Source organism: Danio rerio, chromosome 16 (assembly GCF_052040795.2).
Source record: "Danio rerio strain M-AB ecotype USA chromosome 16, GRCz13ab, whole genome shotgun sequence".
Classification (NCBI taxonomy): domain Eukaryota; kingdom Metazoa; phylum Chordata; class Actinopteri; order Cypriniformes; family Danionidae; genus Danio; species Danio rerio.
This window is the reverse complement of record NC_141036.1, coordinates 7,443,490-7,456,994: the sequence shown is the minus strand read 5'-3', so window position 1 is coordinate 7,456,994 and position 13,505 is coordinate 7,443,490. Positions and strand designations below refer to the sequence as shown.

Genomic DNA, 13,505 nt, shown 5'->3' with positions numbered 1-13,505 from the left:
CAAACTCCACACAGAAACGCCAACTGAGCCAAGGTTTGAACCAGCGACCTTCTTGATGTGAGGCAACAGCACTAGCTACTGTGCCACTGTCTCATCTCTGATTGGGGTTTTCCCTAAATATTAAATGCACACCCTTTCCTTAAGTTTAGACTTTGCAAGTTTGATATGAAAAACAAACTCCCGAGGACACGTCAGGTAAATCTTTTAAAGGAACAGTGTACTTTATAACCTCATTTGCATCACCCTTGTAAACGTTGTTTCACTTTCTTAGCAATAAAATGAACAATAGAAGGAACTTCCTATTTTTATTTTGACTTTAACAACTTAACAGACACCAAAAATGTTGAGTCATCTTCACTGTATGCATATAACAAAATGGAGGCTATAACATAACTGCCTCTTTTCATTTTCATTGAAAAATATGAAACATACCCTGTCTGTATTGCTGAATATGAGTTTTAATAATCAATACTTTCCATTATAAAAGTATAACATACAATAAGTTTATACATTAAAGGAAATAAAGGCAAGCAATCAGTCAAATGTGCAGAATCAATGTACGTGGTTACATAAATTAATATATTACTTATCTTGGCATTCAGCCAAAACAAATAACCTGAGAACAAGTGATTCAAAAGAGTCACTAGATAGAGACAAGATGAATTAAATATTATGTTTAACAACTATAGTGAGATGAAATCCAGCGGTAGATCCTTGATGAACAGTCCGACCTGCGCTGCTCTCACCTAGGGAGATGTGCTCAAAGCACCCACTGACTGCCTGGAGCTCAGACATCCACATATACTGCAGCACATGCCAGAGTGTGTGTGTGGTCACGTGATGTGCATTTTCAGAGATGTAGTGTAGACGGAGATCTTTTTAGAAATGCTAGGTGAAACGCCAGTGTGGACGTGGATCTTTTTAAAACTAACGTGCATCAGTGTAAACGGGGCCTACCACTTTTCTCTCTCTTTTTTACCGCAAAACTGAAAACAGCACTGATGAAAACATTGACTGACCTGGACATGTAGGGCAGCATTTCTTGGGGTGGATTTTAGGGTTCTTACAGTGAATGACACACCTCATCTCTGCTTCAGTGATGACACCTTCCTGTACAGGACAAAAACAAAACTGACTTCAACAATGACTTCAATGTTTACTTTCACATTTATAATCATTGCTGGTTTCATGCTATAGCGACTTACACCACAGTAAACGTAGTTAAAACGGTTTAGCAAATTAACATTATTTCAATTACAGTACATCAGACAATCAGAAATAAGGTAGAAATACTGTCACTGAGGCGATATCCTTTCTAAAAGTCAATTTTTGTAATTTTAGGAATTGTTAAATTACTTTAAGGTACAATTTGGATCTTTTAGGTCCCAACATGTACCCTTTAAAGGGATAGTTCACCCACAAATGAAGATTGACTCAATATGTATTCTCCTTCGATTGATCTCAAACTTGGATACACCTAAGTTTTTGTGTTGATAAGCATCTATGAAAAAAGTTACAAAGATAGTTGTTTGATTAGGATGATTAGTTTGCATGGTGAATGATGATGTTTTTTTTATATGTTATTAGATTGTGAATGGCGAGGCAGTGGCAGTAGGTAGTGCTGTCGCCTCACAGCAAGAAGGTCGCTGGGTCGCTGGTTCGAACCTCGGCTCAGTTGGCGTTTCTGTGTTCTCCCTGCCTTCGCGTGGGTTTCCTCCGGGTGCTCCGGTTTCCCCCACAGTCCAAAGACATGTGGTACAGGTGAATTGGGTAGGCTAAATTGTCCGTAGTGTATGAGTGTGTGTGTGAATGTTTCCCAGAGATGGGTTGCGGCTGGAAGGGCATCCGCTGCATAAAAACTTGCTGGATAAGTAGGCGGTTCATTCCGCTGTGGCGACCCCGGTTAATAAAGGGACTAAGCCGACAAGAAAATGAATGAATGAATGAATTAGATTGTGAATAGGGTTACAGCTGGAAGGGCATCCACTGTGCAAAATATATGCTGGATAAGTTGGTAGTTCATTCCACTGTGGCAACCACTGATTAATAGAGGGACTAAGCCGAAAAGAAAATGAATGAATGAATGAATGAATGAATGTATTTGTGAATAATTTTGTTCCCGTTTTAAAATGTGGAGGTACTGCTTGTTTTATGCATCAAACCATACTTTGGAAGCCATACTTTGTTTTATTTAACAGCGAGGACCACAATGGAAACAAGCCCAGGGCTTTATTGTATTTTTATCCTCAACAGTTTTTATTGAAAATGGTATGGGATACTTGTATTTTTGAACAGCTTGTCTAAAATCTGTCAAATAAAAGTTCAATTCAGTTCAACTTTTATCAGTTTCTTTCTGTTGTTAAAAAACAAAAGAAGATATTTTAAAAATGCTAGAAACTTGTAACCATTGACTTCCACAATAAGAAATTTTTATTTTATGGAAGTCAGTGGTTACAGGTTTTCAGAGTTTTTCTAAATATCTCCTTTTAAAGAAGATATTTCATAAGAAAGAACGTCAAAAAAGGTCTGAAGAAAGAAAGTCAAACAGGTTTGTGGGAATTGAATGAGAGTAAATGATGACAATTTTCAGTTGTATCTGAACTAAAGGGTACCGTCCCAGTGACAGCTTTTGTACCTTTATTTCTGAAAGTGTAAATTGACTTAAAATATATAGTGAAATCTCATAGAGAAAAAATGCATGATTAACATAGAAACATATGCTTACATGACTTATTGATGATATCATATTTTTCACAGTGTATTGCAGGTTCGTCTACACATTTTTTCTAGTTTTCTCATCTACAGATTTGTTTTCTCGTTCGGCAGACATTCTCATTTAAATCAGGAGCTGATTGAAGCAGTCGTCATACAACATTACTCATTCAATTGTCCCGTCCTGTTTACTCATTGTGTTTATTCTAGTACTAGACCACAGTCTGCAGCTGTTCGCCCAAAAATACAAATATTCATTCTTCACTTGATCTAAACCTTTGGTCCTACAATGGATATCATTGATTGCATTTTCACAACTTTTTCAGTGTGTCTTGTTTTGTGCTCAATGAAACAAAGTCATTTATCAGGGTTCTAGAGTACACTGCAAAAAAATTATTTTCTTAGCTTTTTTGTCTTGTTTCTAGTCCAAATAACTACAAATTCTTAAATCAAGAAGCATTTTCTAGACAAGCAAAACATAATGTCTTGTTTTAAGAAACAATATGCCAAAATGAAGTGAGTTTTCCCTCAAATCAAGCTAAATAATCTGCCAATGAGGTAAGCAAGATAATCTTGTTTTTCGATTTGTGATAAGATTGTTTTGCTTACCCCATTGGCAGATTATTTTGCTTGTTTTAAGGCAAAAATTACTTTATTTCTTGTCAGCTTAGTCCCTTTATTAATCCCGGGTCGCCACAGCGGAATGAACCGCCAACTTACCCAGCGGATGCCCTTCCAGCCACAACCCATCTCTGGGAAACATTTACACACAATCACACTTACACTCATACACTACGGACAATTTAGCCTACCCAATTCACCTGTACTGCATGTCTTTGGACTGTGGGGGAAACCGGAGGAAACCCACGCGAACGCAGGGAGAACATGCAAACTCCACACAGAAACGCCAACTGAGCCGAGGTTCAAACCAGCGACCTTCTTGTTGTGAGGCGACAGCACTACCTACTGCGCCACTGCTTCGCCCAAAACTCACTACATTTTGGCATATTATTTCTTAAAACAAGACAATAGGATTTGCTTGTCTAGAAAATGCTTCTTGATTTAAGAACTTTTAGATATTTGGACTAGATACAAGACAAAAAATCTACGTAAGAAAAGCATTTTTTGCAGTGTAACTTTTTGCACTGGTGTGCCTAACTTTTTTTCTTAGATGCTTACCAGCACAAAAATTTACGTGCACCCAACTTTTTCGACTGCATCGCATTTAACATAACGCTTTTCACTTTCACTGATGGCTCTGTTCCAATGAACCAGTTGCTAATTTATTTAGTAAGCCCTCTATTGAGGAAGTTAGGTTGCACATGCGACCAAATTAGTCGCACTCTAGAGCTCTGTTCATAAACGTTTGGAATGTAAGTAAATGGTGAGGAAATGTTCAATTTTGAGAGAACTGTTCCTTTCGATTGCGATTGACGCACCTGACAGCTGTACGTGACACAGGGTTTCACAGGGCTTATCCAGTGATGGGAACTGTTGTAGGACGTCCCTTTCAGAAGACAACCTGCCAAGAGTGACAAAGAGCAAACGCTCAGATCAGATGATTCACATTTCAAGCCAGGTATACACTAAAAAAACTAAAATTTATGATGTAAATACGAGATTCCTTTGGACATAAATTGAATATATGGAAATTAATGACCTCTAGAGTCGTTTTTATGACTGGGAAGCTTGTTTGTATTGACACATGGGTTTAAACAACCTTAACCTTATAGCAAGGATGCCAAAACTTGGTCCAGAAGGGCGGATGTCCTCCTCCGTTTAGCTTCAACTTGCCTCAACACACCTGCAAGGAGCTTTGTAGTATACCTAGTAAAACCTTAATTAGCTGGTTCAGGTGTGTCTAATCTAAAATCGGAGCTAAAATCTGCAGGACACTGGCCCTCCAGGACCGAGTTCTGGCACCCCTGCCTCATAGGGTTAATTCATCCTAAAATTTACTCACCCTCAAGGCATAGGTGTACATGACTTTCTTCTTTCAGTCAAGTTCAATCAGACAGTAGCTGCGTCCCAAATCGCATACTTATGCACTATTCTACCCCATTTTGTAGAATAAATAGTGTATGTGGTGCGTTCACATTGAAAACTCTAAAAATAGTAAGTGCACTTTAACTACCCGGATGATGCACTCATTCAACCGGTAAAATGAAGTGTGGAATGATGGACACTTCACGCACTCATTGGCCGCAGGTTTGCTCATGTAGCGGAAGGGCCAGAGCTATCGGGCGCACATGTTGGATTACTTATTTATTTTGAATGGTTAAAACAAAATTCTCCTATGAGAGTGATTATAGCGCCTCCCGATGGTGAATGCGGTTATACTCATGGCAGGTATTATTTGGTAATTTGGTCATTTTTTTCACTAACTTGGCAACCGACAAACATCATCAGGGAAACGGTTTGAAATTCCGCTCAGTAAAAAAAAAACATCCATTTGGGATGACACTACATACATATACTATGCTGTTGAGTGTGTAAGTGCCTGACTATATAGTGTATAGTGTCTCATTTGAGAAGCAGCTTATGTTAACGGTTGGCTGATTTTTATCAGCAGTCCACAAGACCTCCAATAAAATGCATCTATCCATAATAAAAAAGAGCCTCGTGCAGCTCCAAAGACTGAATAAAGGTCTTCTATATGTAACCCTGCCGGTCCTACGCCGCCCAACCCGCTCCGATTTGGAATCCAACCGGCGACCTTCCGCATGGGAGTCGGGTGCTCTACCAAGGAGACTAAAGACCATGACCTCTAGCGACTGTCGCTAGGGCACCTTTAGAGGTCAGAGGAGTGAGGTTTACCTGCACAGTACACACTAGCTGGCCTCCGTTACATATAGTAAATCGTTACGCCTTTGTAAGAAAAATATCCATATTAAAAACTTTTTAAAACAACTTATTTTGTGTAACTTTTGAGTAAAAGTCATCCAGCTTTTGTATTAATGTACAGTAATATTGAAAAATATGCAAATGTTTAGATAATTTATGCATAATACAGTTTGTAAAGTAATATCTCCTCTCCTTTAGTAGATACATCATATGAGAGGTTTACTTTATTTACCAAACAAAAGGTCCTAATTGGATTTGAACTGTAAACCTTAAATAAAAGTGAAACAGTACACTGAAAAAAATATACAGTGGATTTATTAAATTATTTAAAGGTATTTAAACATATAAATTAATTTGAACAAAACTCAATTTAATTTGTTTAAACTCAGCCCATATAATAGCAACAACTTCCTTAAAAATTGTAGCAAATGAAATGAATCACTTTTATTGCATGCCATTGTGTGTATTATATGTAGTTTTTAGTTACTAATGTTTCCACATAAATACACAGACTTTGATATTTTAATAAAGAATGTCAGGTGTTCAGAGTAAACCAATTTGTCTTGTAGCATGTCCAGCAAAAAGCCCTCACCGCGACTCTCAACCACAAGGTGGCAGTGATGCTAAAACCGTGAGCTACACATACGAACTCAAGTATGCTAGCCAACATATATCATGACCAATAATCAGATAACACGATTTCAGCTGACCTTTGCATTTTTCACAGCAGGCTCCCGTCTGTTTGACCACCAGCGCACAGTCCTCTGCCAGCGGTGCACACTTCTCCTGCTTACACTCCGCTTTCTGATTCTGTTGATCCAAAAAATACCAATAATTAAAGGACGATCCCTTATCATTCAGCAGTAGGTGTAATAATCGCACTTGTTGACAAAGTGACAAAGATAAGCTAAGAAATTTAGGATGAGACAGGATCTGATTCTCTTGATCAGCTTAATTCAATCATGTCCGGTTCATGACATTCCCATCAACTGCAGACAAATGTACGAACATAAAGAGCAGCATCGTCTTTCAGAGATAAAACTTCCTGTATTGATCTCTATTCATCAACTCGCATGCTGCAAAAATCAATAGGAGACATTCATCAACCCATCGTATCAGCTCTCACACACTAACCTTGTGAAAGACACACCAACAAAACAAGAAGAGTATTATATGTACCGACTGGTGTTGTGTGTATTAGTGATGTGTAAGCATGTAGTTGTCATCAGGGTGTAATTTTGCAATTGAAACAGGAATATTAATACAATACGCCACTTTTTTGTAAATAAAGTGTTGTAATTTTGCCTTTCTAGTCACCTAGAGATAAGTAGTTGTCGTTTTTTAATCCATTTAGTCAATCTCAGGGTCTGTCAGGAGCACTTTTAGCTTAGCTTAGCATAAATCATTAAATCAGATTAGACCATTAGCATCTCTCTCAACAAATTTGTATTTAAACCTTTACTTTACTGTAGTTACATCATATACTAAGACTGACGGAAAATAAAAAGTTGCTATTTTCAAAGCTGATTAGGCTAGGAACTATACTCTAAAACAGTGTTTCTCAACCACGTTCCTGGAGGACCACCAACACTGTGTTTTGGATGTCTCCTTTGTCTGTCACACTCATTTCAGGTCTTATAGTTTCTGCTAATGAGCTGATGAATGGAATCAGGTGTGTTTGGTTGAGGAGACAGGGAATATGTGAAGAACTGGTGAGCCTCCAGGAACGTGGTTGAGAAACACTGCTCTAAAATACGTCTGAATTAAAGTATGACTCCTAGCCATATTGACCTTTTCTGTCTGTCTTAGTACACAATGTAACAACAGGAGAGGCAAGCTTTAAATATGAAAATAATCAAAACTCTTTTCTTTTTGAGCAAGATGCTAACGGTCTAACCTGATTCAATGATTAATGCTAAGCTAAGCCAACAGTACTTCCTCCAGACCTGAAGATTGGCTGAATGAATTAACCACTTAAACTCTGCTGCTATTTAGGGATTTCCGCCTGGATTTTCCGCCTACCCAAATTTAAAAGCTTCCCAAATCACATGCAGAGGTGTAAATGCAAAAAATTGGTATCATTTTAAAGAAAACCCTTTGAATTTTCATAAAACACTATTGAAAGTGTTTAAAAATAACTGTGTATGTCATCTGTGGTATAATAAACACCTAAAAAAAAAGAGGCGCTTTTGTATTTTTTTTTATAAACTCAAATTTGAAAGTGTACTTTTTAGGTTCTGTGTGGTCTAGCGTGCTGTAATTACTTTTGGTGGTTCCTGCACATGTCTGTAATCATAGAAAAAAAGAAAAATGTCTCTACCATAATCTATGCAAAAGTTAATTTATTCCAACTGATGAGAGGTGCTGTACAAGCCACAGGGACCGATCCTTGTTTACATATTTCACTATTCTTTTGTTTGATCGAACATAATTCACTGTGTTTGGACCACATCAGACATATAAAAGGATTACTTATGCACATCACCTCAAAAACAGAGAAGAATGGCCCTGAAGCGCACAGCATAAGGTAAGAGATGACAGCTGTCTGTGCTATCCGGGGCTGCTTATTGATCATGAATGTATTGTTTACATTTCTGCGCCATGGAAACACCACAATTCATTCAACAGCTGTTTGGCATATGAATATAATTCAGTAAAAAGAAAGCTAGAACTGTATGAGCACCGGCAAGAGCTTTCATTTGAGCTAGAACTTGTACTTGTGTCATATAAAAAAATATGAAAATGAACCAATGTAAAATACCTAGCTTGGGTATCCAAAATACTGTGTATTTAAGTGTAAATAACTTTTATACAGTAGAATAAAAACCAAAGTGATATGTGCATAAAATATAGATTCTACACCTTCAAACGAAACCACTTACGGGGGTCTAGTGCAACGCTAGCCCTTTAAATCTGAAAGCGAAAGTCGATGAGGTCAGAGTTTAAGTGGTTAAAAAATGGTAAATTAACTTTAAAATGATCCTATCCCCCCTATTTTTTTTACACTTTTACACTTTTTTAGATTAAAAATAAACACACAAAAACAACTCAAAATCAATAGCCATGGCCTAGGGCGTCATATATAAACTGAACATTATTTACATTATTATTAAATTTGATCTATAAACTGCGTAAAGAGTTCTCCATGCGCTCACCAGTTGCTTGATGACGTATATGCCAGCACATACCTGTGAGTGTATTTATAGTAGTTTTGCATCTCGAGAATTTACAAATAAGAACCATTTTGGCAAAAATCGCAACTCTCACTATCTTGTCACACTTGTGCAAACACTTTAAAGCTGATAATATTGTGAATAATGTTCAATTTCTTGCACAGACTTTTACTTGTTTTACTTCATAGGACTTCAGTTTATCATCAGGAGCCATGAGGATTGATTTGGACCTGTCTTTATGTGTTTATTTTTAACCTAAAAAATGGGTCACTATTGACTTGCCTTATACAAATCAACAAGGACCGCAGATTCAGCTAAAAGTCTTATTTAAAGTTCGTCTGAAGAAAAAGAAAAGTCACCTACTGTACATCTTTAATGGTCTGGGGGTGAGTATATTATTTGTTTTCATTCAGCTTAGTCCCTGATCTATCAGGAATCACCACAGCGGAATGAACCGCCAACTATTCTGCCATATGTTTTACACGCGAGTATATTAATCATACATTTTCATTTCTGAGTGAACTAACCCTTTAAATTACAAAGCCATTAGTGAGTAGTACAGATCACTGAACGACACTGATTACTTCTAGAATATTTGACCCCATATTTTGCTGCTGTTGCGATAGAGCTGCCTTAAAATGAGCTATATATGGTATGAGATGTTGTGGTGTCTGCTTCATGCAAGTAAAAAGTGTCTAACAGATATTCTAGTATAACATATATTTATGTAAAAATGAAACAACATACCTATTTGGATGTGTTTATTAAATACCACAAGTGATTAAGTGATCATAATGAAGTTCAAAACCTACAGTAGGGATATTGCCAAAATATAAAGATTTAAAGGGACAATTAATTAGTATTTTGATGTTATCCTTAAAGAGACAGTTCAACCAAAACTGAACATTCTGTCATCCTTTACATTTTTTCCAAAACGGTTTGATTTTCTTTCTTCTGTTGAACAAAAATAAGTATATTTATTCTATAGTATTTGTTTGTCCTACTATGGCAAGCCATATCATCTAATAATTGTAGGAAATAATTCCAAAAGGCAGCTAACTGTGTGAAGCCACATAAAACGAAACAAAAATACGATGTATATGCTGAGTTCAGCGGCTAATCAGCTGGAATCAGCTGAGGTGAAATGACGGTGATCAGCAAGACCTAGCTGTCACTCAAGTGGCCCCGCCCTTAATTATACAGGCTTTATATAACTTAATATAAACAAAATAGATGAGTTATAAAAAAATTCAAAAAATTTACGTAAATTTTTATAATTAAATTTTATTTATAATTAAATTTTATAATCAAAATTTAAATAATCAAAATTAAATAAATAAAAAATTAGCTATATGAACCAAAATGTTTCTTTTTACCAGGCTGTAAACACCTTTTTTTTCTGCTGTAAAGTTGGCCATTTTTTACAGTGTGCTCGATAGAAATGTGCTCTATTATGGAGCCGGACTAGCGGACTTTCGATGAATTGCAGTTTTAGTTACTTCAGTATTTGCTTGACGAGGGACAGCGGGAGGTTGCCGCTTAATTTAATCAGCCCATAGTTTGCAACCAATTACCTTTAAAAAAATGTAGTAAATGCAATGAATATTTTTTTTTGTGAACAGACGTTTCAGAAACCAACTATTTATCATCAGTTGTTTATGATCTGCAAACTGCACTATAAATCCTATTTGATATGGAAATATATCATGTATCTTCCTGCTCAGCGGGTTTTGGTTTTCTCACCAGACAGACGCAGGAGATGCAGGGGTTGTCTGTGATGTTGGGGATGTGTAACACTTCTCCCTCGTTTTCACAGCTAGCCTCTGTACCTGAATGAGGGAGAAAAAAAAGAAAATCACACTGACTTCTACATGACCTGTTTCCTGGAAACATTTTATTTAAACCATCAAACAGTAATTAAGCCCGCAAATAACCAAACCACTGCAAATAAGGAGCGTCTAACTGTTCTTGTTTAGTTTCAGTAGCGTTTACAAAATAAACCGGAATGTAGGTCACTTTATTTTTACAATGCTACTCTGTATTTAAGTGATTAGCAAGTAGTCACACTAATGTGCTACATAGTTACTACATAGTTACATAATTAATGTTGTTACTAAAATGATTAATAGCTACACAATGTGAACTATGCTGAAAAAACATGACACATACAGTTAAAGTCAGAATTATGAAACCCCCTCAATTATTAGCCCCACTGTTTATTTTTTCCCCAACTTCTGTTTAATGAGGAGGAAAACATTTCAACATATTTCTTAACATAATAGTTTTAATAACTCATTTCTAATAACTGATTTATTTTATCTTTGTCATGACGAAAGTAAATAATATTTGACTAGATATTTTTCAAGACACTTCCATACAGCTTGAAGTGACATTTTAAGGCTTAATTAGGTTAATCAGGTTAACTAGGTAGGTTAGGGTAATTAGGCAAATTATTGTATAAGGAGGATATGGAGGATAGGTTTGTTTATGCTAAAAAAAATAGAATAAAGGGACTAATAATTTTGACCCTATTTTCTTTTTTTATTAAAAAATGTTTTTATTCTAGCCTAAATACAACTAATAAGACCTTCTCTAGAAGAAAAAAATATTATCAGACCTACTTTGAAAATGTCCCTGCTCTGTTAAACATTATTTGGGAAATATTTAAAAAAAGAAAAGGGGAGCTAATGATTCTGACTTCAACTGTATAATTCCGTTTAAAAAGTTTACATATTTTAAAATAAGCTTCTCCTGCTCACCAAGGCTTCATTTATTTAATTAATAATACAGTACAAATTGTAAAATTGTGAAATGTTGCACTATAATGTAACTGTTCAAAAGTAGTTCACAATTTAATTTAATCATTTAATCTGGTGATTTTACAGATGAATTTTCAGCTTCATTACTCCAGGCTTCACATGATCCTTTAGAAATCACTCTAATATTAATAGTAATAAAAATTTAAATAATAATAATTATTGTTAATAGTAATAGTAATAAAAGCAATAATGACTGGAGTAATAATTTAATTTGAAACTACATACGATAAGAAAGCAGTTATTTATTTTTTTAAATATATATATATATATATATATTTTTAAATTTCACATTTAATAAATGCCGCCTTGATGAACAGAATAATTTCTTTAAAAAAAACATGAAAAAATAAATAAATAAAACTTACCTCAAACTTTAGTATTGTATATTTTCTCTGAAATTGCTTGCAAATGTATCTCATTAAATATTTATTAGGCATAAAAGAAAAGTAAAACTACATTGCCTACTCTAATTTATATTTACATATTTCATTTTAACGTAACACTAAATCATAAATCGCTATTAAATTGCTAAAAGAAATGACTTGTGGTACACTGAATTACCCTAATAGAAAGAAACAGTTATTGTAAACAATATTTCATTCATCTTTATTTACAATAAAAAATACAGTGTGACAAGGAAATTGCTGGTATATTTAATAAAGAAATTTGTAATGCGTTATGTTCAAAGACTAAACCTAGTAAAAAAAATCTAATATTATATTATAATTATATTATTACATTATAATAATCTATTTTTATGTATTTTACAGAAGGCTACATTGCGAAAAACAGTAAAATATCTCCTTGCAGCACAGATAAACCTTTTCACTTTTACTTGAAGTAAAATTCAGTGTAAAAAGTATATGATTTGCTAAATTGAGTAAAAAAAAAAAAAAAAAAAAGCTTGACTAAAAACATCAATTTCACTCGACCACCAAAAGCTAAGGTTATTCATTCGAGTTGTAATACAGGCTAATATTATGATGACACAAAATATGTTTGTTTACATGTTCTTATGAAGGATCTTTCAGAGTTTGGATGATCTTACCGGTGATTAAAGGTGCAGTTGATTGTGGCGTTTGGAGAATTAAAAACCAGAATAACAGGTTGTAGGTTACTGGAGGAGACAGACACAGCATCCTAAATTCGCTCCAGACGCACGGGGGGTAAAGAAACAAAATGAAAAACCAAAGTATCCCAAGCCTGTAGAAACGGTCTTCTTTAAAATCCAGCAAGAGGGAGACATCGGTGTCATGAGGGACTCATAATCCTGAAACCTTCAGCGAAGCTTCGCGCGACGGAAAAATCACCTCAACATTATAATAACGGTCCAAACAAACAAACAAAAACACCTCAGCGGCGAAACAACTTTCTGAAGATCCAGATTAGCAGGTCACAAACTCCACAAAGAGTTTAAAACCGAGATAAGATCCAGTGGTCTTCTGGAGACGAGCGCGCGCATGGATGATGACACTGCCATGATCCGACTGGAGCTCCAGGTTTGGTCAAAGCGCTCCGGATATTTTCTGACAGACTTTTCGGATGCGACGCCGGCTTCAGAGCTCCAGTTAAACATTCCCGCGGTGGAAGTCCGTCCTCCAGTCCACAGATATCTGCCCCCTCTCTATTTAAACGCACGTGTGTGGGGTTTATAATCCCGCAGATCTGCTGTCTGGTGAGGTGTAGCCAGATCCGCCCCTCATCTCCTGTACCTCCACATATCACCCTCAGCGTTCAGCCGGGCACACTTTCTCACCAAACAAGAATTTCAGCCCATTATGAAGATGGATGGGGAACATGCCTTTTGCATGTAATTCTTAATCTTAGAATAACAATGACTTCATGCATCGACCATTATCCAAAGTAGGTGCTAAGTGTCTTCTGAAATGCAGCGCGCGTAGAGGACTGTTCCATCTGCATGTCAAAAGATCAGATTAATACTTGAAGAGACAGTGTG

General features: G+C 35.9%; 1 protein-coding gene across 1 annotated transcript in view; it reads right to left on the bottom strand.

Moving 5' to 3' along the window:
* The window catches only part of bmper (BMP binding endothelial regulator), a 107,067-nt gene extending 93,925 nt beyond the window's left edge, over positions 1-13,142 (bottom strand). The window contains 5 exon segments of the mRNA NM_001020487.2: positions 1,020-1,110; positions 4,152-4,234; positions 6,267-6,366; positions 10,473-10,558; positions 12,597-13,142. Coding sequence (NP_001018323.2) covers positions 1,020-1,110; positions 4,152-4,234; positions 6,267-6,366; positions 10,473-10,558; positions 12,597-12,687 — 451 coding nt within the window. The 5' untranslated portion in view covers positions 12,688-13,142.
* Positions 13,143-13,505: the final 363 nt, after the last annotated feature.